This window comes from Theropithecus gelada, chromosome X (assembly GCF_003255815.1).
Source record: "Theropithecus gelada isolate Dixy chromosome X, Tgel_1.0, whole genome shotgun sequence".
Lineage (NCBI taxonomy): Eukaryota > Metazoa > Chordata > Mammalia > Primates > Cercopithecidae > Theropithecus > Theropithecus gelada.
Window position 1 is genome coordinate 152008450 of NC_037689.1, and position 26562 is coordinate 152035011.

At 39.8% G+C, this 26562-nt stretch overlaps 1 protein-coding gene and 1 pseudogene across 3 annotated transcripts in view; one reads left to right on the plus strand and one right to left on the minus strand.

The window, feature by feature from the left end:
* The first annotated feature begins 742 nt into the window (after positions 1-742).
* Positions 743-2685, plus strand: LOC112615314 (annotated as a pseudogene).
* Positions 2686-5337: 2652 nt separating this feature from the next.
* The window catches only part of GAB3 (GRB2 associated binding protein 3), a 68913-nt gene continuing 47688 nt past the window's right edge, over positions 5338-26562 (minus strand). The window contains exons 5-10 of one of the 3 annotated variants that reach the window (XM_025372943.1): positions 24481-24536; positions 23814-24033; positions 21662-21743; positions 20486-20588; positions 7206-7322; positions 5338-5638 (exon numbers count right to left, since the gene is read on the minus strand). In XM_025372943.1, coding sequence (XP_025228728.1) covers positions 5522-5638; positions 7206-7322; positions 20486-20588; positions 21662-21743; positions 23814-24033; positions 24481-24536 — 695 coding nt within the window. In that variant the 3' untranslated portion in view covers positions 5338-5521. The remainder of the gene's footprint in view (positions 5639-7205; positions 7323-20485; positions 20589-21661; positions 21744-23813; positions 24034-24480; positions 24537-26562) is intronic. The other 2 variants (XM_025372944.1, XM_025372945.1) reach the window with 2 other exon arrangements.

Sequence of the window (26562 nt, forward strand, 5' to 3'; positions counted from 1 at the left end):
TGGTAACACTCAGAATAGTCTGAGGGCCAAGCGACTTGGTTCCTTTCCATGTGGCCTGTGCTTCCTCACAGCATAATGGCTGGATTCCAAGGAGATACATATATATATATATCAGGTGGAAGATGTATCATCATGTATGACCTGGCCCCAGAAGTCAGAATCCCCTCTGCTATACACTATTGGCCACAGCATCACTACCCAAGTTCTACTGGATGGGACATAGACTCCATCTCTTAATGGGGAGTGGCTAGATGCTGAAAGAGCAAGCAAGACAGAAAATATTGTTGCGACCATTTTTCAAGAAGGCAATGTATGAAAATTGGACGCCCCAAAGGCTGAGAACCCCTAGTGGGGAAAGCAGAGCAAAGAAGAATCCAAGCAAGGGTGCAATTCCAGAGGGAGGAAAGATTCAGGTTCCACAGGGTAGGGAGAGTGAATTCCGAGCCATTTCCAGCTCTCTGCTCTTGCAGGTAAAGCAGCTCCAGGAGCTGAGGGGCTATCCTCTGAGAAGGAGCTCCAGGGGTGTAGGCTTCAGAAGGAAGAGCACATGGAATCAGAGAAAGGGGTGCCAGAGGACTTGGGCAGGGCACCAACACTGCCCACCACATCCTGCCAGAATAGAAGCTTAAGGAAAGACATATTTGTTTCACTCCTTCTTATATACCCAGCACCAATAAGAATACCTCTTATGTAGCAGGTGATCATTAAATATTTATTGAACTGAATGGAATTGTCAATGGAGATGAGGGCCTCGTGGATCTTACATGGACTAGGTTTCACACCTGCCACGCAGCGCAAGAAGCTAAAAGACTCTTTATTTGGCCCTTCATGCTGCTCCTGGATGAGCCCACCAACCACCTGGACCTAGATGCTTGCATGTGGTTGGAGGAAGAACTAAAAACTTTTAAGCGCATCTTGGTCCTCGTCTCCCATTCCCAGGATTTCTGAGTGGTGTCTGTACCAACATCATTCATATGCACTACAAGAAACTGAAGTATTATACGGGTAATTATGATCAGTATGTGAAGACGCGGCTAGAGCTGGAGGAGAACCAGATGAAGAGGTTTCACTGGGAGCAAGATCAGATTGCACACATGAAGAACTACATTGTGAGGTTTGTCACGGCAGTGCCAAGCTGGCCCAGCAGGCCCAGAACAAGGAGAAGACGCTACAGAAAATGATGGCATCAGCACTGACAGAGAGGGTCATGAGCGATAAGACACTGTCATTTTATTTCCCACCATGTGGCAAGATCCCTCCACCTGTCATTATGGTGCAAAATGTGAGCTTCAAGTATACAAAAGTAGGCCTTGCATCTACAATAATCTAGAATTCGGAATTGACCGTGACACACGAGTGGCTCTGGTAGGGCCCAATGGAGCAGCGAAGTCAACTCTTCTGAAGCTGCTAACTGGAGAGTTACTACCCACAGATGGCATGATCCGAAAACACTGTCATGTCAAGATAGGGCATTACCATCAGCATTTAAAAGAACAGCTGGACTTAGATCTCTTGCCTCTCGGGTCAGGAGCTCCATCTGGGAACTAACAGCTGCTACCCTGACCAGCTGCTCAGGACAGGACCCTGGGGCTACACTCCTGCATTGCTGCAATACTGCTCCCCCAGCCTCTCCCCTGCCCCTCAACCTGCCTTAGCTGCACTCTCTTATCTACAGATGGACAGTAACTGTTTCCTGTCCTCCTTCCAGTTACATCTGTCCATGTCTGGACTCGGCTGGCCATTCCCTCCAGCCCCTTGCTGGTTACCTTACTCTGAGTGTGATGCAGTCAGAGGCACCTGCAGGTTAGCCCAAGGGCCCAAGCCCTGGATTTGGCCCGCAGAGGAGGTTAGGATCCTCGTTTTCTGGGTTTTGGTGATGTTGGAGGAGTACCCCCAGCCCACCGCCCCGATTCCTTTTTGCTTCTGGTTTGGAGCTCTGGACCAGGACCTTCGTCCTGGTCAGTTTTTAAATAATTATTTAACAGTGTGACTTTTAGACCTGCGTGACATCTACAAAGTGCCCAATAAAGAAAGAGGAAGCCAAAACAAAACAAAACAAAACAAAACTAAGTAAAATAGAAGTTTTTGACCATGAAACAAAGACAGTGCTTTACAAGCAAACAGTGCTTATAAGCAAAACGGCTCCCCTAAAGCACAGGGAACACGTAGAGTTTATTGTTCTGCCTTTCCCACTGAGGTCTGCTTGGAATCTGTGTTTATGTGTGGCGGCAGAGTGGGGTCAAGATTCATTTTATCCATCTGGATCATTTTGTCCACCTGATCACCCTGCACAGCCATCCAGTCCCTGCGGCTCTCCAGCGTCCATGTATGTGAGGGTCTGAGTCTCTCAGTTGGCCTTATGGGCCAACCTGCTGTTTTTGTGGGTCGGAGACTTGGTCTAGAGTGTGTGTGTAGGAAAAAAGTGTTCATGATTGGCCTCGTACTTCACCAGGGGTGAGGCATTTAATGTGGCTTTTTGTCCTTTCTCTCTGCCCCAGGATCCCGCAGGCCTGTTCTCTCTATGCCTTTGGTCTGTTTCCCCCAAATCTGAGCCCGTCCCCTCCCTACTTTGTTTGTCCCTTCCTTGCTTCACGGCCTCGAGATGCCACCGACCTAGCACCCAGGGCATCTGGGAGACTCGGCTATGGAGAAAAGGGAGGTGGTGGCAAAAGAGACGCCTGCTGAGGACAGGCAGGCCTAGGGCAGTTGCCTTCTCATGCAAGTAATCATGAAGGTCATGTTATACATGGTGTCAGGAAGAGCAGCTGATTTTAGTATCAATTATAAAAGCTAGTTTCCAACGAAGAAATAAAGAAAATGACAAGATATGGTTTGGCTGAGCCAAAGCAGTACTGATTACAGACACCTGCTCAACTGTTTGCAGTGAAATAACACGCACGTGAGTCAGGTTAAGTTTGTTGTACTTCAATGTAAAAGTGGTTATGAAGTCCATTTTCAAATATTCAACTTTTAAAACGTGATCCTTATTTATATTGGATGTCATCACTTAAATAAAAAAGAACTTAAGTCACGATTCCTCCTTATAAGACTTTTATTAACACCAGAAATGAAACAGTAAAAACAAAATGAATTTGAAAAATCAGTGTGATTGGGGGTGCAGAGATGGTATGAACAGGGACTGAGGAAAAAGCCAGGTCTGAGGACAGCCTTCAGTGTCAACTTGGAACTTTTAAAGGTCATGATTCAGCTGATCCTGTGAAGTGGACTGTGCGGTGGGCAGGTCGCTTCGTGCCTTTAGAGCCAGGCTGTGTGCTGGACCTCAAGGCTCTTCCTTCCCCAAGGAAAGCTTAACTCCCAGTGCTCCTGGGTTTGTCACCTTCTGGACTTGCAAGCTTGAGACCCTTGGGTCCCCTGTCCTGCACTGGACAACTCCTGACTGGGAGGAATTTTCTAACGCGATGAGACAGAAGAAAATGAAACAAAAAGGAACTACAGAAAACAAAGTGGGGTTAATTGCTGCATTGCCCTGTTATGCTGATTCCCACATCTTGTAGGTCTCTGGGATCATTTCTGTAACAAACATCAGGCCCTTGGTCAGAAACATAGCTCTCTCTCACACACACATCGATCATCTCCACCAAAACCAATATTTTGACTTATGGTACCTTTGCTGGTGTCAGCTCAAAAACTACCTGTACTTTGTTTCCTTGAATCATTATGCTTTTGCATAGCCATCCTCTAACAGTTATCAAAGCAGGACACAATTGCATACACTCTGGAAATGAGGGGTGAGTCACCATTTTCAAAATTAAAATTTTAAAATTCTGACCCCTATCACCTTCCATACCTTTAATGCAGAGAGTGCCTATTCAGAGCATTCCATTTTTCAGTAATCACATCCAAACAGGTCACACTACCCATGTGTGTATTTCTTCATGCTATAAATACGTTTCTGGAAATGTTTTGTAGAAACAGATTTCTTTTCTTTTTGGGGGGGTCAATTGAGTGACATTTCACTACTGACATAATTTCAGCTATTCTTTTCTATCTCCAATCTGGTGTGGTTCTTGACACTTGGGCCTACAATTTTTTTCTGCATCAGCCTTTGTCAGATAATCAGTGATCCTAACACAAGTGCTCCACACATGGGAACTGGCAGTTTGAAGCCCTGGTTTCTTGCCTGAGTCTCTTTGCAAGTCACATGGGGAAGAAGGCAGCTCCTCACCGGCTTTGGCTGTGTGTGGTGATGCAGAGCTGGCTGTGGGGCTTAGGGAGTGGGGAGACCTCTCCTTGCTCTGTCCAGGCTCACTAAGGACTCTGAACTCAGTTAAAATACTTAGAAAATTTCCCCCACTTTGTCCAAGGAAGAAAATAATGTCACCAGAACCTGCTTCTTTGAAAATCAATATGGCTTCTTTGAAAATCAAAATGACTTCTTGTATGGTCTGAAGAAAGACGACTTTGGCATTTACTTACCTGTGGGGTGATTGGAAACCCTGAAATCCTGTAGCAAAGTCTACAACTGCCCCAACTGCACTGACTATCATGGGCCTGACTGCCAATTTGATCTATCCTCATAAAGAAGACAAAATCTCAGTCAGAATGCAGGACCAGTATCTGCTTAGTTTCCAGCTGTAGGTGCTCAGAAGGATCAAGAACAGACATTAAATAACACTTCATGCCCAACTAACACCTTCATTCTGGGTGTCCTGGACCCCAGGACGTGTAAAGGAAGGGGTGACATGACACCCTCATTATAAAGTGGGAGTGTTTGTACTCTCAGTACCTAGTTACTTCTCAAGCAGAGGGGAGCAATTGGCTGGGAAACCTAAGAATGGAATTCATAGGTTTTTCCTGGTCATTTTTCTGTATCACTCAAAAGCTTGGGCCCATCATAGGATAGCCAGGGACAACCTATGCCTTCCCCAAGGTGGTAAAAATTCCTCTGCTAGCATTAGCCAGCTCACAGGGAAACACGCTGCATAGGGGACCATGAGAATGGCCTTCAGACTGACCATCAGTAGGTATTTCTAATTGTAACTACTGATGATAGAGTTCCAGTTGAACATCGCACAAAGAAACCCTCACTTGACACGCACACCTTTCAAGTATCAAAACTGTTCAGATCCCTACTCATTTTGTGTCTGCAGGTGTTTCCCACATGTCTCCAAGGCTCACCCAATTAATCCATTTTGTCAAAATTCTCAGAGGAAGTATGAGGTAGAGGAATGAGTTTGCAATTGGCAGCCTGGACAACTGTATTCTAAGCCGGACTCTGGGTCTTGGCTTTGTGATAATCTTGGGCAACACTCACTCCAATCTTTGCTCCGATAAGACAGGGGGGAGGCTAGATTCTCTCAGAGCCCCCTCAGGAAGGCAACTGCTTCCTTCTTTTGTTCCTTCAATGTATAAAGAGGTCTTCTTTCCTAAAGGTTCTGGCCAAGACCTTGAAAACTACACAGTCTCTCTTGGTTTTGACCTGTGTTGACCATCAGTGTGTTTTTAGTTGAAAAGAAAAAAATAGAAAAAACTCAAACTGAGCCCCAAGTTTCCCTGTTTCTCATACTTTGGATTGCCTCTCATCCGTCCACTCCTGTTTCGTGCTCTGGAGAGCCTGTGTCTTCTGCTCATCCACTTGGACATAGTCTACTCTTTGTTCTTCTGAAAGGAGAAGTTTCTGAAGAAGGAGAACAAAAAGGTTTTCATTACATCTAACTTAAAATGTCAGGAAAATGTTTACCCTTTTGTATTAAATTACATTGTTAAATATTTGTTGCCCTTTTCTTTGTGTGGAAGCTTTATACTTTGTATATGCGCGTGCGTGTGCACAAAAACACGTTGCTTCCCTCAACTTTGCTCTAGCCACTTGACTTGCTTTGACCAATATAATGTAAGTGGAAGTGACACGGCCTGGCATGGTGGCATGTGCCTGTAATCCCAGCACTTTGGGTAAGAAATACCTGAGACTGGGTAATTTATAAAGGAATCTTTATAATTGGGTATTTCTTCATAGCAGCATGAGAATGGACTAATACACAGGCCAAGGCAGGAGGATCACTTGAGCCCAGGAGATCAAGATCATTTTTTATTAAAAAGATAAAAAACAGCTGTGGGTGATGGTGTGCAACTGTAGTCCCAGCTACTTGGGAGGCTGAGATGGGAGGATACCTTGAGCCCAGGAGATCGAGGCTGCAGTGAGCTATGACCATGCCACTGCACTCCAGCCTGAGTGACAGAGTGAGATCTTGTCTCATGAAAATAAAACAACAATAACAAAAAGGAAGTGACATGTTCCAATCCTAAGGAGAAAAGAGGTATTCTGTGATTCTGCAATCTCTCTTTTTCCTCTGCCAGGAGGCCAGCACACTTCAGATGGGGGCTGCTTCTGTTGCCTGGGCCCTGGACTGGAACACAAAGGCTCTGGCCTGCAATAAAAGAGCCTTTGTGTTGAAAGTAGATGAGATTTGGGGGTTGTTTGCTTTGAGTGCATAGTCTACCAAAACTGAGTAATGCTCCTTTTATACTTATTGCTCCCACCCTTCTTAACAGCTTTTCTCCAGTCTCATATCAGGTTTTTGGAATGATATTAAAAGTAGAAAAGAAGTAGGAGTTACCTCAGCAAAAGAGTAGGAAAGTCCTCCATTGTTTCCCATGCACTCATTCCTTACGCTGTACAGTGGGTGATACTAGTTCACAGCTATGATGACTTACATGTATTAACTCAATTAATCCTCACAACAGTCCTTGACATAAGTGTTGTCATTTCTGATTTCCATTTTTCAGATGAGAATTCTACCCAAAGGGGTAGCTGCCCAACTTGGCATTCAAGGCCCCTTACTAAGGGGTTCCACTTCCAACTTACAGTTCTTTCCACTGCTCCCTCAAGTCTAACCAAACTAGGCTGTTACTTGTTCCCTAAACAGGATGTTCCTACACCTGGAGGGTCCTCTACCTCACCCTCATTTCTGCCTGAGACATTTTTCTATAAACTTTATGGTCCAAATTTTGAAGTGTGAATATCACATCTATTTATACATATACACACAAAGAACACACCCTAGAAGGAAATACACCAAGATTTCATTCTGTCTGGGAGATGGGATTAGGGCTGATTTTAATATTCCTCATTATACTTGTCTGCATTTTTCACACTTTCTAAGGAGAATATGCATGATTTGATCATCAGAAAAGTCTAAGCAGAAATGGAATCACCTGGGGATTCTCAGACGCAAAGCCCTTCCTACCTGCTGCATGGGGGCTGGTGATGCTGAATTGAAGTCCAGGGCCAAATAATCTAGGCTGAATTTCTTTGTCCACGTAAGAGCACCACTGCTCAGGGAACTGGTTGTTCGGTGCTCCTCCTAGGAACCAACATCGCAGGAGTCAGGTTAATGATGTCTATCTGGGTTGCTCAAGGGAAGGAGGGCAAGTTGTGGTTTCACCCAAGCAGATACCGTCATATCGTAACAGAATAGTCTGATGAGACCTGAGTCAATCAGCCTGCATATCTGAGTGAGAACTGTAATTTCAAACAGAATATAGCCAGTCTGGCCTTCACAGTGAAACTATACCATTATTCACTATGGGAACAGTATGCCAAAATTCACTCAAAAAGGAATTTGCTTCACGAATCTGACAGGCCTGTGATACTTTAGAGATTAAACCCTGACGAGATCAACTATGCATATTAAGTTCTCGTGAAGGCATCCCAAATGCATTTAAATATAATTTGCACAATACAGTTATAACACAGATGAAACTCAGGGCCCAGCTTCAGAAGTGAAATGCTACTGATCTATATCTTTGAAGCTGTTTCCCCTCTACTATCTTTCCTTCTCCTCCCAAGAGGTAAAGCACTATCTTGAATTTTGTGCTTACCACTCCTTTTACTTTTAAATATAGTTTTATGAGTATACAAGTATCCTTAAATAACAGACTATTTCCTTTCACCTGTTTTTGAATGTCATATCAACAGAATCATATTGTATACATTTTGGGTGGCTTCAGTTTTGTGTTCAATATTAGGTACTCCACATTCACTTGTGTCGATGCATTAGCCCTATTTCACTCATTTGCACTGGGTCAGATATTCCATTGTATGACTTATTTAACCATTCTGCCATCAAAGGATATTTGAGTTGCTCCCAGTTTGGGGGCTATTACAAGCAATGCTGCCATGGACATTCATGCACCTGTGGGAGAAATTCCAGGGCATTTACTTGGGAATAGAATCACTGGGTTATAGAATATGACCATCTTCAACTTTACTAAACATCACCAAACTATTTTCCAGAGTGAACCAATCTACACGTGTACCATCCTGGTCAACATTTGGTATTGTCAGACGTTTTAACATTTTTCCTACCTAAGACAGGTAAAATGGTATCTTACTGTGGTTTGATTTTCCATTCCCCTGATTATTAATTAGTATGAGTACCTGTTCAGATGTTGAAAGGTCATTTATTTCTCCTCTGTGAATTGCCTGTTTGGGTTTGTTTTTTTTTTTTTTTTTTTTTGCCTTGTTTCTGGTTAATTTTTGTATTGAATTATTTGTCTATTTTTCTTACTTACCCTGAGTACTTTTTCCTATGCCCTGGAGAGTAATCATTTGCTATCATGTATGTTACAGATAGCTCATCACAGTCTAGCTTCTTGTCTTTTCATTTCTTTTTATGGGATTTATTTTAACTAAGAAATACTTTTAATGTAATATGTCAATCTTTTCCTGCATGGCTTGCACTTGCATTATGTTTAAGGAATCCTGCCCTATGCTGAGGTCATAATTTATTTATCTATATTTTTTCCTGAAATTATAAAGTTTTGTAATAATTTGCTCCATGTTTAAGCAATAATCTCACTTGAACTGATTTTAATATTGTATATGGTGGTGCAATAGAAATAAAATTCATTCCATTTTTGTTGTTGTTTTTACTCAACATGGATAACCTAGTTTCCCCCAGAATCAGCTTCAAAGTTCCTCAAAAATCTCTGTTAGGGAATTGGTAAGGTAATGTCTTTAATATTTGAGTCTTCCTATTCAGGAACATGGTCTACTTTTCTACTTATTTCATTCTCCTTAATGTCTTTTGATAAATTTTAATAATTTTCTCCACAATATTTTTTTGTTAGATTTATCCCTAAATACCTACAGTTTGTTGTTACTATAAATGGTAAGTTTTGTTTAAATTCTTTTTTCTGTTTGTTACCATTATATAGACATCCAACTGGATTGTGTATATTGACTTTATATCCATCAATCTTGATAGCTTTTATTAATTGTAATTATTTATTTTACTAACTTAGTAATTCTAATTATTTCTAAGTAGATTATTTCGAGTTATCACTCATATAAGCAGATTATTTTGAGTTATCACTTCATCTATGAATAATCACTGTTTGTCTTCTTCCTTCCTTTCTCATTCTTACTCATTTTGTTTCTTTAGGAGATATTTTTAGTGTTTAACCACTGAGTATATCTACTATAGGTTCTATAAGATTCATTTTTCATTTATTATGACGTTAAAGAAAATTCCTCTATTCCTTGTTTACTAATAGATTTTTTCATGAATAGATGAGTTCTATCAAATGCTTTTTCTGTATCTAGTAAGATAATATATCATTTTTCTCCTTTAATCTGTTAATGTGCTTGGTTGACTTAATAGATATTCCTGGTTTATGGCTGTAATAGCTCATCTCCCTGAGAATATTGGTAATAATAGAGTTTTAAAAAGGCTTTTCCTAGCCGGGCACAGTGGCTCATGCCTTTAATCCCAGCACTTTGGGAGGCCAAGGTGAGCGGATCACTGGAGGTCAGAAGTTCAAGACCAGCCTGGCCAACATGGTGAAACCCTGTCTCTACTAAAAATACAAAATCAGCCAGGCATGGTGGTGTGCACATGGAATCCCAGCTATTCGGGAGGCTGAGGCAGGAGAATCACTTGAACTTGGGAGGCAGAGGTTGCAGTGAGCCGAGATCACCCCACTGCACTCCAGCCTGGGCGACAGAACAAGACTCCGCCTCACAAAAAAATAAAATAAAAAATAAATTAAAAGGTCTTTCCTTCTGGCATAGTTCTTATTTCGTCTAACCTGTTTTGGTCTCAATCTTTCATGCTAGAGTTCTCCTGAAATGTCACATGAAATCACTAACTGTTGCTTATACTTATGAGCGAAAGACCAAAAAGCTAACATGAAGCTTTGTGTACATGGATGGTGTTTGTCAACTCTGGAGTTTTCTGCAGGGTGATCCCATTGGGTGGTTATCTTAAGTAACCCTCAATATTAGGAACTACATTTTGCCACTTGGGCTGCTCAAATAGCCCAGAGAAATATTTTCTAATATCTAAACTCAATTGTAAAGGTCTGGTTGTCAACATTCTGGAAAAGGGCTTAAGAACGGTTCTCATATCCATTATGCCTATTTACTTAATCACCTTGTTGTTAGTATAGCATTCATGGTCAAATATGTCTAGTATCCCCCAGTGCAGAGATCTTTTGTTTTACTCTCTCCAGAGAGACTGCACTTCAACTTTTCTATGAGATGGGGGATGGAAAGTCACAGTGTTTCACCTCCATGGAGTGAGGGAAGGGATCTTGGAATTTACCTGATGCCTTTGACCACTACTACTTCTTTTACTTTCCCTTCAACCCTACTTCAGAACTACCTACTGTGGACAATTCCTGAATTCTTTGGGTAGTCTAAGTCAAGTTGCTTCTTGCCTGCCTTCCACCACATTTAATATTTATTTTTTTTTTGCGGCGGGGAGGGGTCTTGTAAGTCATTTACTACATATCTACCTGCATTCCAGTTTCCAATATGCTACTGCTATTTTCTTCTCCAATTCTTCATATCTTTGTGGATTTATGCCTTTAACAGATTTCTTTACTGTTATTTTAGAGGGTGTTTGGGGATGGAGAGAAACTGGAGGCTTGTGGTCAGTCTTCCATCTGAGGTTCATGTGTCAGTACTTTATTTCTTTTTATGGCTGCATAATACAATGGAATATTATTCATTATATATTATACTACATTTTATTCACACATTCATCAGTTGATGATCATTTCAGTTGTTTTCCCTTTCTGGCTACTATGAAAAAATGCTTCTACGAACATTTGTGTATGAGTATTTGGTTAGATATACTCTTCTGTGGGATTTTAAAATCTGCATCCATGAGTAACATTGGCCTACAACTTTCTACTTATGTAATTGCTATTTGTTTTATCAAATTATTTTAGCCTCATAAAGTAAGGTGAGCAATATTCTCTTCTCCCATTCCTGGTAGGTGTTTATATAAGATTGCACTTATCTCTTCTTTTTGGTAGAAACTATCTGCAAAGTTTTTTGGGCCTTATGATCCTTTGTAGTACAAATTTTCCTACTGATTCAGTGTCTTTAATAGGTACATAAACATTCAGGTTTTCTACTTCTACTTGAGTCAATTTCTGATTTTTTTTTAATCCAGAGAATTTGCCTATAACCAAAGTTTTCAAATTTATTGGTACAGAGTTGTTCACAAAAATCTCTTAGGCAGTTAATCTCTCATGTATTTGCAATTATTATCTGTTTTTCATTCTTAATATTACTTACTTGAATTAATATCTTTTTTATTAGTTTTGTTAAATTTTAGTCTTTTTAAAGAGCCAATTACAGCTGTATTGATCCTCTCTGATTTTGTTGTTTATTTTGTTAGTTTCTGTTCTTGCCTTTATTCATTTCACTTTTGTAGGGTTTTTCTAAACTTATTATTATAAAATTTTTCCAGCATTCAGCCAAATTAAAGAAAATATACCCACCATGTATACTCCACTAACATTTTATTAGACTAACCTGCTTGTAAGTCTTTGGGCTTGTGGAGGAATGGTACCTTTCATGAATTGTGAGCAACTCTAGCATTATCCCTTGACATATTGCTTCTCTCCTATTTTTCTATAATCTCCTTCAAAAACTCTGACTATACAAATATTTGACCTTCTTATTCTATCTTCCATGTCCCAAATTTCTTTCATACTCTCCATGTTTTTAACTCCTTGTCTGATTTATTAGTAACTTCTTCATAAATTATCTTCCAGCTCACTAAATCACTCTTTGTGCTTAGTCTGTTTATCTGATCCACTGAGTTTCTAATTTCATTCTTGTTTTTATTTCTACAAGTTGTAAATGGTCTTTTACAATCTACTTGGTCATTTTTAATAGTATCTCATTACTTAATCCAACTTTCAATTTCTCATTTATTTCTTTAAATATAGTAAAACTACTTACTTTATATTCAAAACCCAGTATTTCCAAAAACTGCCTACTTCCACATTTGATTCTATTATTTGCAATTCGTATTAATTTGGGAGGTTGCCGTTTCTCAATATTTTTGGCCCCAGAGATTTGTTTTCCCTTCCCTTCTTGTCAGCTGAGTTTTAGATTTAAAAATGTATCATATTTATAATAAGAGGTGTTTTTCATGCTATCTTGCCTACCAGTGTCCCATCAAATTTTAAAAATAGAATAAATGTAGTTTCACCTCCAGTAATGTTGAATAAAGTAATTTTGACCACCCTTCCTGCCAAGAACCGTATTTTTTTTCCTTTTTTAGTAGAAATTAAAAAATTGCTTCTAAAATTTTTATGGGAGTAGAAAAGTCAAAGAAAAAAAAAAACCTTGAGGAGGGAAACAAAGCAGGAGGACTTACTTTCCTTGATATTGAGTCTTATAAAGCTATAGCAACTAAGGGAGTTCGTATTGTTCAAAGATAGGGAAACCAACAGAATAGAATTAAGAGTCCATAAAAAAACCCATACATATATGGATACTTGATTTATGGCAAAGATGGCACTGCCGAATAGTCAGTAAATGATAGTCATTTTACATAAATGGTGCCAACCAATTAGATAAACATACGGGGAAAAATGAGTCTTGACCCCCATCTCACAGCACACACAAGTTAATTCAAGGTGATATAATCTAAATGTGAAGGTAAAACTAGAAAACTCCTAGGAAATAGCCATAATTCACCCGAGATCAAATAGATGATTATCGTGTATTAAAGAAATTGAATTCACCCAGAGGGTTTCACTGGTGAATTATACCAAAAATTTAAAGAATAAACAAAACTAATTCTACACGATCTGTTCCAGAAATTAGAAGAGGAGAGAACACTTCCCGAGGAACCCAGCATGACCTTAATAACAAAACCACACAAAGACACTACAAAAACCTAAAGATCAACACCCATTAGGAACACAGACATGAAAATCCTCAACAAAATATTAGCAGATGAAATGCAGCAATATATACAAGGAAATAATACACCATGACCAAATGGGGTTTATCTAGAGAATATAAGACTGGCTTAAAGCCTGGCACAGTGGCTCATGCCTATAATCCCAGCATTTTGGGAGGCTGAGGTGGGAGGATGGCTTGAGCTCAAAAGTTCAAGACCAGCCTGGGCAACATAGCAAGACCCTGTCTCTACCCAAAAAAAAAAGAAAAAATATCCCAAGAAATCTGAAGAAAATAAAAATTTCCTATAATCAATAAGTTAATTCAGCAACCTCAAACTCTTGGGCTCAAGGGATCTTCCTGTCTCAACATCCTGATTAGCTGGGACTATAGGCACAGCTACTATGCATGGTTAATTTTTAATAACATTTTTGTAGAGACAGGGTCTCACTTTGTTGCCCAGTCTGGTCTTGAACTCTTGGGCTCAAGCCATTCTCCCACATCAGCCCCCACAAAGTCCTGGGATTACAGGTGTAAGCCACTAAACTCAGCCAATCATATTTCTATATACTACCAATGGGTCATTGGAAGCTGAAATTTTAAAAATACCATTTATAATAGCTCCAAAAATGAAATACTTTGATATAAATCTAATAGGACATGCATAAGATCTATGTAAAAATTACAAAATTATGAGGGGAAAAAATCAAAGAAAATCTGAATAAATAAGCCGGGTGTGGTGGCTCATGCCTGTAATCCCAGCACTTTGGGAGGCTGAGGCAGATGGATCACTTGAGGTCAGGCGTTTGAAACCAGCCTGGCCAACATGGTGAATCCCTGTCTCTACTAAAAATACAAAACAATTAGCTGGGCGTGGTGGCGTGTGCCTGTAATATCAGCTACTTGCGTAGTTAAGACATGACAATCACTTGAACCCAGGAGGCAGAAGTTTCAGTGAGTCGAGATTGTGCCACTGCACTCCAACCTGGGCAACAGATAAGACTCCGTCCAAAAAAAAAACAAAAAAAACAAAAAAACCCAATCTGAATAAATGGAGAGCTATACTGTGCTCACTAACTGGAAGATTCAGAATAGTCAAGACTCAATTCTCAAATGTATTTATAGATTTAATGCAATTCCAATTAAAAAAAAGTCTTAGCAGGATAGCTTTGTAGATAAAGAACATCTGACTCTAATTACACATGGAAAGGCAAAGGAAGTAGAATAACAAAAACAAGTTTTAAAAACAAGAATGAAGTTAGAGAAAATATACTTCCTGATTTTAAAATTTACTCCAAAGCTACAATAATCAAGACTGTGTGGTATAGGCAAAGAGACAGACAATGGAACAGAATAGAAAATCTACACAAATATGCCCAACTGATTTATTACAGAGGTGCAAAGAAAATTCAGTGAAGAAAGGATTATATTTTCCATAAATGGTACTGAAACATTTGGCCATCCATATGCAAAATGTCAACTTCGACTTCACCTCACACCTTACACAAAAATTAACTTAAAATGGATCACAGACCTAAATGTAAAACCATAATTCTTTTAGAAGGAAATAAAGGAGAAAATTCTAATGAATTAGGTTAGGCAGAGTTCTTAGACATGATAACAATCTATTAAGGAAACAAAATCAATAAATTGGACTTAATTAAATTTTAAATGTTTGCTCCGCAAAAGACAGAAGAGAATGGAAAGAGAAGCTCCAGATATGGAGAAAACATTTGTAAATTATATATCCATTGGAGGACTTGTTTTTTTTTGTTTGTTTGTTTGTTTTTGTTTTTGTTTTGAGACAGAGTCTTACTCTGTCACCCAGGCTGGAGTGCAGTGGCATGATCTTGGCTCACTGCAACCTCTGCCTCCCGAGTTCAAGCGATTCTCCTGCCTCGGCCTCCCGAGTAGCTAGGACTACAGGCACATGCTACCATGCCTGGCTAATTTTTGTATTTTTAGTAGAGACAGGGTTTCACCATTTGGCCAGGCTGGTCTCGAACTCCTGCCCTCAAATTATCCTCCCACCTCAGCCTCTCAAAGTGCTGGGATTACAGGCGTGAGCCACCGTGCCTAGCCCCTTTGGAGGACTTGTACACAGAATATATAAAGAACTCTCAAAACTCAATGTAAGAAAACAAACAACCTGATTTAAAAATTGGCAAAAAGATCAAACAGATACTCCACCAAAGAAAATATATGGATGGCAAGTAAACACACCAAAATATGTCCAACATAATTTACCATTAGGGAAGCACACGTTAGAGCCATACTGAGATACTGATATACATCTATTAAAAGGTAGAAAATTTAAAAATCTGGTAATACCAACTATGCTGGCAAAGGAGGTGGAGCAACCAGAATTCTCATAAATTGCTGGTAGGAGTACAAAATGGTACAGCCATTATGGAAAACATTTTGGCAGTATCTTACAAAGCTAAATAAACAATTGATGACTCAGTTAAACATATATTTGATGACCCAGCAACACCACTTCTAGGTATTTATTCTAGAGCTGGATTTCTCAGCTGTGGCAACTAATGACATTTGGGGCTGGATAGTTCTTTGTTGAGAGGGCTGTCCTGTGCATTGTAGGATGTATAGCAGTCCCCCTGATTTTTTTCCATTAGATGTCATTAGCACTACCTCCTCCACTCCAAGTTGTAGCAATCAAAAATGTCTCAAGACATTGCCAAATATGCCTTTAGGGTCAAAATCAACACTGGCTGAGAACCACTGCTCTAGAGAAATGAAGACGTCTATCCATGTAGAAACCTGTCAAATACCACTAAGATCAGAAACAAGGCAAGCATGCCCACTTTTGCTACTTCTATTCAACAAAGCACTGGGAGTTCTAGCCAAAGCAATCAGGTGAGAAAAAGAAAGAAAAGACACCCAAACTGGAAAGGGAGATGTAAAGTAATCTCTATTTGCTGATAATATAACCTTATGTATAGATAACCCTAAAAATTCCACACAAAAACTAATAATAAATTAAAAATAAACAAATTCAGCAAAGTTGCAGGATATAATATCAATACTCAAAAACCAGTTGCATTTCTATACACTAATAGTGAACAATCATAAAAGGAAATTTTAAAAAATTTTCATTTACAATATCATCAAAAAGAACAAAATACTTAGGAATAAATTTAACCAAGGAGGCAAAGACTTATACACTGAAAACTATAAGAAGAAAGTAAAGGACACATAAGTAAATGAAAAGATATCTGTGTTCATGAATTGGAAGACTTAATATTGTTAATATGATAATATTATGCAAAACAGTTTGCAGATTCAAAGCATTCCCCATCAGAATTCCAATGGCATTTTTTTTGCAGAAATAAAAAACCCTGTCCTTAAAGTTCACATGTAATATTAAGGGACCCTTAAATGACAAATCAATCATAAAAAAGAAGAACAAAGTTGGAAGACTCATACTTTCTGATTTCAAAACTTACTACAAAGCTACACTAATCAAAACAGTATGGTACTGGCATAAGGACAGACATATAGACCAAGAAATAAATCCTTGCATATGTTGATTTTCAATGAGATTTTCAATGAGAGTGCCAGGACCATTTGACATGGAAAGGATAGTCCAGTCTTTCCAACAAATGGTGCTGGGAAAACTGAATGTCCACAAGCAAAAGAATGATGTTGGACTCTAACCTTATACCATATATAAAAACTAACTCAAAAAAGATCAAAGATCTAAACATAAGAGCTAAAACTATAAAACCTTTAGAAGAAAACATAGGAGACAATCTTCATGACATTGGATTTGGCATCCCATTTCATGGATATGGCACCAAAAGCAAGGCAATAAAAGGAAAGAAAATTTTGAAATCAAAAACTTCTGTGCATCAAAGGACACTATCAAGAGAGTGAAAAGAGAACCCACAGAATGAGAGAAAATATTTGGAAATCATGTATCTGATAAGCGGTTAACATCCAGAATACATTAAAAAAATTCCTATAACTAAACAACAACAAAAAAAGAAACAATCTAACTTAAAAATATGCAAAGGACTTGAATAGACAATTCTTCAAAGAAGATATATAAATGGCCAATAAGTAGATAAAAAGATGTTCATTAATCATTAGGGAAATGCATATGAAAACCACAATGAGATACCAATTCACACTCATTAGGATATCTATTATAAAAAATGATAAATAGGTCAGGCGTGATGGCTCACACCTATAATCCCAGCACTTTGGGAGTCCAAGGCAGGCAGATCACATGAGGTCTGGAGTTCGAGATCAGCTTTGCCAACATGGTGAAACGCCATCTCTACTAAAAATACAAAAATTAGCCGGGCATGGTGGTACACGCCTGTAATTCCAGCTACTTGGGAGACTGAGTTAGGAGGATCGCTTGAACCTGGGAGGTGGAGGTTGCAGTGAACCGAGACTGTGCCACTGCACTCCAGCCTGGGCAATAGAGAGAGACTCTGTCTCCAAAAAAAAAAAAAAAAAAAAAAGATAAATAAAAAGTGTTAGTGAGGATGTGGAGAAATTGGAACCCTTGTGCATTACTGGCAGTAATGTAAAATGGTGCAGTCACTGTGGAAAACAAGTTTGGTAGCTCCTTAAAAAGTTAAGTATAGAATTACCATATGATCCAGAAATTCCACTTCTACATATATATACAAACAAATTGAAAGCAGGAAGTCAAACATACACTTGTATGCCAATGTTTATAGCAGCACTATTCATAATAGACAATGGTAGGAACAACCCTAAATGCCCATTAGCAGATGAATGGATGAACAAAATGTAGTCTATACAGTTAAATATTACTCAGCCTTAAAAAGAAATGAAATTCTGATATATCCTACAATGTGGATGAATCTTGAAAACACTAGACGAAATGAAAGAAGACAAACACAAAAGGACAAATATTGTATGACTCCACTTATATGAGGTACCTAGAATTAGGTAAGTTCATAGAGACAGAAAGTAGAACTTTACTACAAGAAAAGTATTTTTTGAAAACTGCAAAAGAAAGCTTCTAACAGTTCTAATTGCCTAAAAACTTGAAAAAAAATCCAAATGTCATTCCATGGGTGAGGGGACAAACAAGATGTGACACATCCATATGCTTGAACACTGCTCAGCAATAAAATGGAAGGAGCTATTAATACATGTAACAATGGATGAATTTCAAAAAAACCATTCTGAGTGAAAGAAGCCAGTTTTAAAAGGTACTGTATGATTCTATTTTTGTGGCATTCTTGAAAGGACAATACTATAGTCATGAAGAACAGATCAGTGGTTGCTAGGGGTTACAGGTGAAGGGAGGATGTGGCTGTAAAGAGGTAGCATGAGGGATTTTGGAACTGTTGTGTATTCTGATCACGGTGGTGGTTACACAAATCTCTATATATGTTCAAACTCGTAGAACTGCACACCAAGAGAAAGTCAATTTCACTGTATGATGTAAAAATGATCTAAAAACTTAAAAGTAATGTAATACCATAATACAAAATTAATGTGAGATTTAAGAGTCTAGAACTCTACTATAAAAGCCTTACAAAACTATTGAAACTAAAGGGCTTGAAAAAGTGATAGAGAAGAAATCCCATATATTAAAATTATGTTTATTCTTCTAAATTTTCTATAATTTCACAAACATTTAAAGAAGAATATATGGCAAAACTTGTATTTCAGTAAAGCAAAACTGTGTTTCAGCCCCTGGCCTTAATTACTACATTCAGATCAGAACTTGCCCTTAAAGAGAAAAAAAAAAAAACAACTTAACATATATACTTATGCGCAAAATCAAAGTCAAATCATACTAGGTTTGACTACCATATTGGGCTGTTATGTGGCACGAGTGAAATAATGTAAATCAAAGTCATATGAAACTGTCTTATTACTAAAGTTAAAAAAACACAATTGAACAAGATGGGATAGCCTTTAAACATTTTTATATGACAGTTCCCAAGATCATAGCTACTATCAGCCAGTGTTCTGGGTTCTTAATCTGCTGTGTCATGTTGCCTACTAATACACAGAGACAGTCATTGATCAGTGATCATAAACCTAGGCAAACAAACGATTCTTAACTTTGTTGTTAATGAAACACTGATCTTTCTCACAACATCAAAGATCAGAAATGAACTGTTGGTATCTGGAATGACTCTGCACTTGCTTCCATTGGGTTTTAGATTCACTTCCTTTTTCTGTTCTCTGGAGACAGAGCACAGCTGTTAAGCATCACTTTATAAGAGTGTTTTCTTCTAGAAATTTCCCAAGGGCCATTACTAAGTGTGAGAAATATTGGGAAGACCGTAACAGATTTGTGTATGAGTCACTTTGCATCTGCATATGGTTAAGTGCACTTACAGCACAATTTGAATAAAATAAGAAGGCAAAATGAAGCATTTAATAATAGCTTAACTGGAGATTACTATTTTTAGATTTTCAGTTGCTGATTATCCTTGCATATAGGAAGGCAGAAATGTCTTCTCAAGAGTATATTGTCACAGTGCCTTGAACACTGTCCTTCTAAGATCTCTTCAAAATTTCACAGTTCGAACAGAAGCTCTCTCTTGAGTTCCCTACATTTCTAAATTGCAGAACAGGCACTGTCATGGCTAAAGTATCTTCTAATTGCCAGAGGTGCTAAAAGTCCCTCTCCATCTTCAAAAGCCCATGTTCTCAATAGCATCCAAGATGAAGAGAATAGAAGGAACAACAGGCTAGAAGGGAAACATCAGGACTCTTTAACTGCGAATGGTTAATCAAGTCTGCATCCACTCAGGTCTATAGAAAGATCCCATAATAGGAGTCTTCCAGAAGCTAATACACACTCACAGTCCAGGGCACTGTACCTTTCCCAATGGGATTCTAAGTGATTCATCCTCCAGGAAGGTTCAGAAACAGTCAGGACAGGGCCACCAGGTGTTCTGGTGGAAGGGAACATGCAATATGTTGAGTTTTTACAATTTAAACTCTGGACATCCAGAGAACTACAAACCTATTGAGGTCAAACAGGACATCACAGCCTCGGTGAAAAGAATTGCTGGCATTTCCATTTTCAAATTAAGCAAGCCTCAGCCCTGGGCTATCTTGAAATACTGCAATCTCAAAATGGTATGAGGAGTCGAATGTTGCAAGAAAAAAAGCTAACTCCAAATTGATTTGTTCCAAGTCTAGAAAAGCTTATGGCCTGGTTTTACGATCAAGTGGTTGTTTTAAAATTGCACAGGGCTTACTGAAGGCTGTGTTTCCTTTTTAATGAGCTCATAAGAATATAGGTTGGGGTGAAGGATAAGAAGAGTGTGAAAAATATAAGATTACCATTTCGATGTAGCTTTCTTCCTCTTCTCTGGAAACAGGATTAGCAAAAAATCTTGCAGAATTAATACCATTTCTTTCTGGAGAGAGAAAGCTGGTTCGACTGCTAAGAATAAAAATATAGATGAGGTCAAAGCAATGTCTTACAGCTGCTCTGAAAGCCAGCCAGGAACTAACATGGCCCTCATGGGGTTTCAGTCCTCCTCTTCCAGACACAACTTCCTTCCGGCCAAAGCAATTCCTGAAGACGCAGAAAATGCCCAACAGTTTCTGCTCCATTTTGGGGCAAATGGCTCCCAATTCACAAAGGCTGCTTTTTCTCAGGCCCTCTATGTGACACAGTTCCTGAGCTTTCTAAATGGACGAGGGCATCATATCATTTAGAACAAAATAAACTCCTTTGGGGCCTTGTTGTTTCTATTCAATGTAAGGAAAAGTGAGGATGTATGGCCATTCCTCTGATAGGACACAACACCGCTAATCAACTGCCATCCTTCTTCTGAGACAGAAGCATGAGCTGAGTCACAGTCCTGGCTGGAAATACAGCTCATTGCAGAATTCTGCTTTACAATGCAATTGTGTTTTGTGGCATTTAGAGTGAACCGAGAAACTCCTGAGCCACGCTCAGGACTAAATAGGCAACTTCTAAAAGGTGAGATGAAAGGGTGCAACTACATTTTGAAGTTTGTCTACCCAGCCCATGAACCTGGGAACTCCCTTGTCCTACCCCATTCACAAAGTTGGGCTTGGGCCATAGCCGGTTCCACTGAGACTGGGGAACACAATTCTCTCTCCCCAGGAAATCTGAATTCAGAGCCCATCTGTTGGTACTGCAGTTGTAGCATGTAAACAAGTTCAGGGGGTATGGTACAGCTATCTTTGACCATGGGGTTTGTGCGACAGAGAAAAGAATACTGCAAAGACAAAGAAATGCACAGATGTGAAGAGTGAAGCAGAAGTGAGCAGATTCCTTGGGTTCCCGACAGCACACTAGTTCCTGATTCCAGGGTCCTGGGAGACCCAGTCATATTCCTTCCTTTGTGATCTATAAAACAGCTCTTGCTCTCGATCATAAACCTCACCCCTCCTTTGGCTTAAACTAGATCAAATGGGCTTCAACTACATTTAATCAGAGGCATGTTTGTGCTGGATGAGGCTCTTTCGAGCAATCAGTCTTACCAAGGCACAGTGCGGGTCCTGGTAAGAGATGCATGCTCCCGGATAGTGGAGAGGTTTCTCAGGTCCAGAGGAGGTGGCCGTGCTACAAGACAGTGCGCAACATCCAGGAGGTCAAGGCCAGAATCTAAAGGCTATAAAACTATGACATTTCACTTTCCCAGCACACCAAATTCACATTTACTAACAGGCAGCACCGATGATGAGTGTGAATTTCACTGTCCTCCTCTCCCCTGCCTCACTGGGAATAAAGACAAATACTGAGCAAATGGTCATATTACCTGCTGGAGGTTAACAACGTGGCAAGGCATGATTAAGAAGTCTCTGTATATCACGCGTGCTTCTAGGTGTCAAAGGCACAGGATGAACAAAGCAGATGAAAGTCTCTGACCTTGTGGAATTGCAACACCTATTACCTCACACCCAATGTGTCTGAAGTGGAAATGTTACCTTTCTTATCACAGGCAGAGATGATCACCCAGGTCCTAGTCTTCCCCACCTACAATCCATTGTCCACCTGATGATCCTTCTGCCTAGAACATTCTTCCCCATCTCTTTGCCTCCAGACAAGATCAGGCCCCACAGCCTGGGCTCTCAAGTTCTTGTACTTACCCTTCACAGCACAGCCCCAGTTTGTGATAAGACACTCATCTATGATTTACCTGGGCCTAAACTGTGCTCCAGGAGAACAGGGGTGTATCTGGTCTGTTCACTGCAGTAGCCTTGGCACCTAGAGAAGCACTTGGTATCTGCCCCAACCCTTATTCTACCTCAGTGGCCCATCTTCCTGAGTTAGTCCTGGCCAGGTATCCACCTTTGCATCCACTCACTAAATCTCCAACCCTGAGTCTATCAGACATCTTCTGTTGCCTATGACAAGGTCCTGCAGAGCTGCGCTGTCCATTGTCGTGACAACTAGCCACACGTGCCCATTTACACATATATGTAAATTTATTAAAATTAAATACAATTTAAAATGTAGTTCCTCAGTCACATTAGCCAAATTTCAAGGGTTCAATAGTCATTATTTCCAACATCACAGAAAATTCTGTTGTTGTTTCTGACCAGAATTAATGGCTATTTCCTCTGAACCTCATAAGACAGGATCTGTTCTCCTACTTAGCACCGATTTCATAATTCTATTTTGTGGTCCAGGTGGATTTTACATATCTTCCTCCCCCTCAGACTGAAAAAGCCTCCTTGCTTCCTCATCTTTGTATCCCACTCAGTGCCTACCACAGCACTACATATGCAGCACATGTATTGTAAATGTATAAATGTAGTTTGACTGAAATTTAAGGGAATACGCCTGGAGTAGACCAGGCATGAGTAGTGGTCTTAGTTGGCAGCTTTGGGCACAGCCACCTGAAGTGACTTTTTTTGCTTTCTAAAGAGCAAAGAGAAGTCGGAATGGACAAGAGATCAGTCATTCTACCAATGCTCCCTTGTAATCACACAGCCAACTGGGAAGAGCAAGATGAGTAAGAATGAAGTTAATAAGTCACTCTGACCTGCTCTTCCTCTTTCCCTCTTTTCCTATCTATCTCCCTGTCTGTCCATGCTGCTCAACAGACCAGAGAAGCTGCCTGGGAGTAAGACAGAAGCTGCAAGGCACCCTCTGCACAGAGGAGTCAGCCTAATTATTGCCAAAATCCTCTTCTACCCCTGAATACCTCTGCTGATGGGCATGCACAGAACGATGAGTGATAAACTGCATGTGACTGGGTCTGACCTTCAGGAATTGGTGTCAAAGGCAATTCCTGACTGCTTTACAGAGGCTGGCACTATGATTACATTCAAGTGCTGTCTAATGGGGAGATGCCAGGTGGGATTCCATTCTAATCCACCATCCCTTATTCCTGGGCTTGTTAGGGAAACAGCCAAAGATGAGCCCTCTGGAATGAACTTGACTTTGTCAGCTGTATTTGCAAGGCCACAGTGCCTGTAAGTCCCCCAACTCCTATTATCATGACAATCTGAGGCAGCAAGGTGCCCCAGCCCTTCCTATTCCATCCCAGCCACTTCTTTCCTGACCTTATACTTTCCAGCCCTCTGAGATGGTTTCTCTAGGTCTTCCTTTACAGAAATCTTTTCTATGCAACCACTGGAACCTTGCTCCCCTCCCCCTATACAGCAGGTCTGGTCAAGTGCTTACGTTTCCTCTGAGGCTTGAGATCTCTATTCACTGGGGGAGGTTCCAGGTCTGCAGGTAGCTCAGGCAACTGGCTTGAGATGCTTCCTGAGTTCATTGGAATGTAGTCATCAGGGCTGCAGTGGGGTCCAAGACCAGAGGCACCAGCCTGGGGGCTCATGGGCACATAGCTGTCTTCAATACTGGCTGAAGCTGTGGGGTACATTGGGGAGAACCTGCATGGCTGCAAAAGAATAGATGCAGATTGGGAACCACAGACCAGTCATGGAAATGGCTATCAGAGGGCAGCCAAAGCTGCACATATGGTTTCAGTTCCAAACTATCCAAGTATAACTCTGAACTACCTCAGCAAAGTCAGACAAGCCTCTAGCTCAAGTTCTGCCTCTGGACTTATCGTTTTAGTACAGGTGATAACTCTCCAAGATCTGACACTGGAAGACAGAGGGTTATGAATTTATGCAAATACTTTAAGTATAAAGTGATGCCTTAAGTAGCTATACCAAGTTGAGCAAGTCCTGTAGTTCCCAAGCAAGTTCAAGTCTTCAGGGGGAGACTGGAAGAGTCCTCAGACACTCAGAGTGTTGAATCTTAAAGATTTCAAGGGAATATATATAGATCAGGCTAATTTTGGTAAAATTGATGCGTAAAAGAACCTGAGTGTTGAACTTACCAAATTTAAACTAAGTCGCTTGTCTCGGTGTCTTAAGGATTGGCCTTCTACATCAGCTGCAAGAAATAAGCCAAGGTGGTGAGAAATGCAGAACAATATCAACTGAAACTAGAGTCCAGAGAGGAAGAGAAGCATAACACAACAGTTGCTATTAGAGTCTAGCTGGGCAGTTAGAACACATTTCCCCAACAGATGAAAAATCAGACCAGATTTTGAAGAAGTTTCTAGTCGATGGCTTGAGTTCTCTGTGAATTAGGAGGAGATATAGCAAGGAATTAACAAATGCTTGTTGCATTTATTACATAAATCTTCTGAGCTGGAGGTTTGCGGAGAAGAGAGAGGTTTGAAATATTCCTTGTAATGAACAGGAGAACAGGGTGAACAGAGAAACAATTTCCTTGTGGAGCAGCATTAAGGGCTCAATTGAGGTCTGTGACCAGAAAAGCTACTCAGATAGAGGCATGCATAGAAAGGACATTTGGATTTATCCAGGATTAGAAACTCATCAGATGGATGCAATAAACAATGTGATATTAAAATTTAGAATAATTGTTGAATTTAAAGAGAAGATGTTCAGAAGGCAACAAGATATCTGGGCCTGGACTCAAATGAGATATAATTTGGGGGAATTTAGCAGCTTAGAGATAGCAGTCAAAACCGTAAGAGTAGATGAAACTATCTAGGTTGCAAGTGTTGAGAAAAGTACAAAACTCTAGAGAATCCTAAGATTCAAAGAACTAAGAGATAAGTCAGTGAAGTATCTTGAGAAAGAGCAACTATAGATTAATGAGGAAAATTCGGGGGTATGGTGCCATGAAAGCCTCAGGAAGGAAAGAATGGCCAACGGTGTTGAGTGGTGCAGAGGAGTCCAGCAAGTGCTCCCAGCATGTGGAGGCCAGAGCAAAGCAGCCCTCAGCTCTCAAGAGCTTGGAGGTGTGAAAAGTCAGGAGGCCTCTAAGAAATAAACTTAAAATTTGACAACATCTTAAAATGCAAGGACAACTCCCAGCTCAGAATAAATGTGACAGAGACTGATGGAATTAAGCATATATATTATATATACATATATGTGTATGTATATATGTATATATCCACGCTTACATATGTTTAAAGATGTACAAGTACTGGTTAAAAACCACTCTGAAGTCAGACTGTCTAGTTGTAAATCCCTACACCACCATGTATTAGCTGTGTGGCACCAGACAAGTTACTTACCCTCTCTCTGTCTCAGTTTCCTAATTTGTAAAGTGAAGCCAATAATAGAACCTGTTTCACAGGACTTCCGGAAAGGACTTAGAACACTGCCTAGAACACACAAAGTACTTAATAATTCTTAGAAACTATTATGGAATAACGTCTTATTGTGGGACTTGCATGTGTGAGCACAAGCCCTTAACTCCCTTTCCACTACCAGACCCTTTTGGAGTCATCAAAGAACATAAATATAGGGAAAACTCTGAATCAAAGGCATAGGTATAATCCACGTGCCAGATACTTTAAGAGATTTACGACAGATAGAATGCAGATGGGATCAGAGTAAAGGAAGGCACTTTTTCTCTTATATGACAGCATTCATTGCAAGCTTCCCAAAGTGCCCTTGGGCCTTAAGGGAACATGCGCAGACAGTACTCCCCATGGCCTGGGGTGGTGGTAGCTATGGAGTGAGGCTCCTCTGCCTTATATTAGGAAAAATCTAAAGACTACACAAGAAAACTATTAGAATTAATACACGAATTCAGTAAAGTTGCAGGCCACAAAATCAACATAGAAAAATCAGTAGCATTTCTATATGCCAACAGTGAACAATCTGCAAAAGAAATTTAAAAGTAATCCCATTTACAGTAGCCACACATAAACTTAAATACCTAAGAATTAACTTAACCAAAGAAGTGAAAGACCTCTATAATGAAAACTATGAGACACTATTGAAAGAAATTGAAGAGTACACCAAAAAAATAGAAAAATATTCCATGTTCATGTATTGGAAGAATCAACATTATTAAAGTGTCCATACTACCCAAAGCAATCTACAGATTCAATGCAATCCCTACCAAAATACCTATTATAGTCTTCGCAGAAATA